Source organism: Myotis davidii, unplaced genomic scaffold, assembly GCF_000327345.1.
Source record: "Myotis davidii unplaced genomic scaffold, ASM32734v1 scaffold49, whole genome shotgun sequence".
Lineage (NCBI taxonomy): Eukaryota > Metazoa > Chordata > Mammalia > Chiroptera > Vespertilionidae > Myotis > Myotis davidii.
The window spans coordinates 52,556-56,045 of record NW_006300375.1 but is presented as its reverse complement, the minus strand read 5'-3'; the positions used below and the strand labels follow the sequence as shown (position 1 = coordinate 56,045).

General features: G+C 40.1%; 1 protein-coding gene across 1 annotated transcript in view; it reads right to left on the bottom strand.

Moving 5' to 3' along the window:
- Positions 1-717: 717 nt before the first annotated feature.
- KIAA1324L (KIAA1324-like ortholog) overlaps positions 718-3,490 on the bottom strand; it is a 50,882-nt gene continuing 48,109 nt past the window's right edge. The window contains exon 20 of the mRNA XM_015572692.1: positions 718-778. Coding sequence (XP_015428178.1) covers positions 718-778 — 61 coding nt within the window. The remainder of the gene's footprint in view (positions 779-3,490) is intronic.

Below are 3,490 nucleotides of genomic sequence, written 5' to 3'. Positions count from 1 at the left end.
TGATTCTGCCCATTAGAAACTCTGGCGATGGAAAGCAGGCTTTCCCCAGGGGCATCCTTTGGGGTTTTAGACTCGTCACCCCCTTGACATGGCTACTCTTTTTTAAAAAAAACAGAGATAAGCTTATTACTGAGCTTCTGTCCAAACGAAATGCCATTTTCACGCACACCCTGTGACTCTAAAGACTGACAGTCCCATTCGTGGTGAATCAACAAGGTTGAAAGGGCACATAAGCATCACCTGTCAAGTATAAGTAGTATGTTCAAGGATACAGCTGGCCTGGCCCCAGCAGCATCTCCGCCCCATATTAAAATGTGGCAGCATACCCTTTGGGAAAAACGTTATTCTCTATCTCACCAATCAATACAAAGTCACTAGCTCCACGGAGCCCTCCATTCATCCATGTTCTACTATATGCCTGGGCCCAGTTCCCTGCTGGTTTGGTTGAGCTGAAACCCAAGGGTTCTGACGCAGCTAACTAATCTCAGCACCAGGTAGGGACACAGACTGAAAATCGACACGATCGCCCAGCACCATGGGCAGAGCCCAAAGCCGTTCTCATGGCTACAGTCAGTACATCTCTCGATAGGACTCGCTATATTTTTACTGACGTAAGCTGTTAGAGAGTCAGTAAACTGTTTGGTCTGACACGTGGAAAAATTACAGGCTGGTACATTAGTCAACCTTCTTTGGGGCCTCAAAGCCTGGAAACAAATCTTAGGTGTCTATCAAATCATCCGGGTCACTCACGTAGGAGCCCACAGTAAGGTCCCATCGTCTGAAAATACCGAATAGAATTGAGTAGCTGATAGAGGCGGCACCAGACAGTCTGCCACAAATGTCGCATGGATCCATCATCCTGCCCAACACAGCAATGAACTTGCCTGCACAGACTGAGTATGAAGCACTCTGTTTTTTGGGGGAGGTTTTTTTGAGGCAGAGATTACCACAGCATGCCAGACTTGGGATCCATGCCAAAAGTTGACCAGTTTTCCTCACATAGATTACATCAGATCTTTGTCCACCTCTCTGGGCTAAGAGTGGTACCTCACCACTTATGACACCTGTTCAGGATATGATGTTACTGTTCCAGTATGATCAGCTAACTCCAGCCATACCACTATGGCTCTTGAAACAAACCTGCTTAGTATTTGTGGCTTTGTGGACCATTGAAAGTCTGTCAATGGTGTCCTTTTCATCACAAAAGCTACCCAGTACTGGTCTGAAGGTAGGGGTATTTAGTGGCCTCCCACACTTCCTCCCATCCAAAGAAATATAGTGTTTTTGAGCATTGGAATGGCCTTCTCAAAAATGGACTAAAAAATATCTCTGACTCTATCTCCCTCACTTCCTCCTGGTCCACACATCTTAGTAAGGCAGTGTGGTTATTAAATATGGCTGTCCCCAGAAAGGGATCGTCTTCTCTTGGCTACTCCATGGAAAGAACAGGGGGGAAGATACTAACTGAGTCTACATAAGGTTATATACATTATAAGATTTTGCTGTGAACACTCCTAGGTATGATGTGTCCTTATTTACCCCAACAGCAACCCCTACGGTGATAGCCCCTCCAGAAAAAGCCCAGAAGATTCAAATATAATTCTGGTTTAGCCACTTGTATTATCTTGTTGGACTTTCATGATCCTAGACCAAAAGGATATGGGCCACTTGGTTGAATAAACTGCTCATCAAGTCCTCCTATGCCTACATGGACAAAGATGGGGGACACACTGGGTGTCTTATGTTTTTTTAAATGCCCTTGTCCCTCTTTCACCTGAATGTTCTGGAACACAGGTTTAGGTGCCAATAGGGGATGAGTATAAATAAGGTGAAATTTTAGCTACTAAACTGGGATAAACTGATTTTATGGCAGAAGAACAACAATGCAATCTGATAATGAGGCACTTGGGAGGAGGTACCGTAGACAATAAAAGGTAGGGGGAATGGAGGAACATTAGTCATCATTTTTTTTCAGAGGCACCCTTTCACCTTCCCATGAAGGAAAATGCCTTAGTGTTAATCTCTCAAAATTGAACTGATCACTGGGTCTACCATACCCACCAGATGCTCTTCTCCTTAAATCTGTTGGAAGTGGGACTTTGGGAACTGGTATAATTGCTGATACTCTAGTTAATGCTTCTGCTGTGAGTGTCCTTGGTCCCTGAATAGGAATCTCATGTCTTCTAAAGTGTTTATGAAACTATGGCAGGCTCACTTGTTAGCTTGAAAGTAGGGTAAAATATCAGTTCATGACAAGCACTTCATATTACTATTGCATAGTAATAGTATCCTTCCTAAACTACCATATTAAGAAAAGAAACGTAGCCTTGGCCAGTATGTCTCAGTGGGTTGGAGAGTTACCCCATACACAAAAAGGCTTTGGCTCAATTCCTAGTCAGGGCACATACCTAGGTTGCAGGTTCGATTCCTGGCCTGGGTGCATACCTACAACTCTCTCTCTCTCTCTCTCACTCTCTCTCTCTCTCTCTCGCTCTCTCTCCCTCTCTCTCTCTCTCTTTCTCTCTTTCTCCCTCTTCCCCTCTCTCTCAAATCAATAAACATATACTTGGGTGAGGATTTTAAAAAAATAAAAAGAAGGAAAGAATTATTAAATAACCATTAGTAGAAGAGGAATATGGCTTATTCATTTTATTTTTAAATGATCCTCTATAATAGATTCATGTGGTGAAATTAGGAGTAAAAGGAACTGGTTAATAAAATACTTTCAATAAATTCATCTTTTGTCACTTGTCCTTCCTTCTGAAAATCATTTCAAATGCATATTTTCTTCTGTTTGATTCTATTTTTAATCCTGAGTGAATAAACTGGTCATTTCTATCTTTTAAGTCAATAGTGAAGAATGTGAATAAAATGTGTTTATAAATAATATTTAAGGCTTCACGTTATCTGTCTGGATATGGTAATCATTTCAAAGCCAACAAATGTGATGGCATCTGATAAGGTGCATTTGCTACCTCAGCAGTTTACATAACTTCTATTTTCTCTGCATGAAGCAATCTCATTACAAAATTTTTTTAAAGAAAAGTATAAATGCACATGAGATCTTTCATTAAAATTTTCTTTTTTAATATTATAATACATTATCTTTGTGAAAATTCAAACATGACAAAAATGTCTTATTCTAAAGACTAAAGACACCCATTAGTTCAAACTGCCAAAAAGCAACTACTGTTGGTAGTTTGTTATGCAAATACTAACATAAATATATATTTATTAGAAATGTGACAGTCTATGTGTTTTTTTTACTTTATCTTGGATCTACTGACATAGGTATTTATATCTTTAATAGCTGCAGGGTTACACAGTATTCCATTACGTTGCTAAATGAACATTTCTTATCTAACTCCATACTTACGATGTTTAAGGTTGTTTCTGCTTAGTTAACCGGCAAAAACAATGCTGCAGTGAATAGTCTCGTATTTATATCCTTATGTACTTCTAAGAGCATTTTTGTTAGATAAATGCTGAC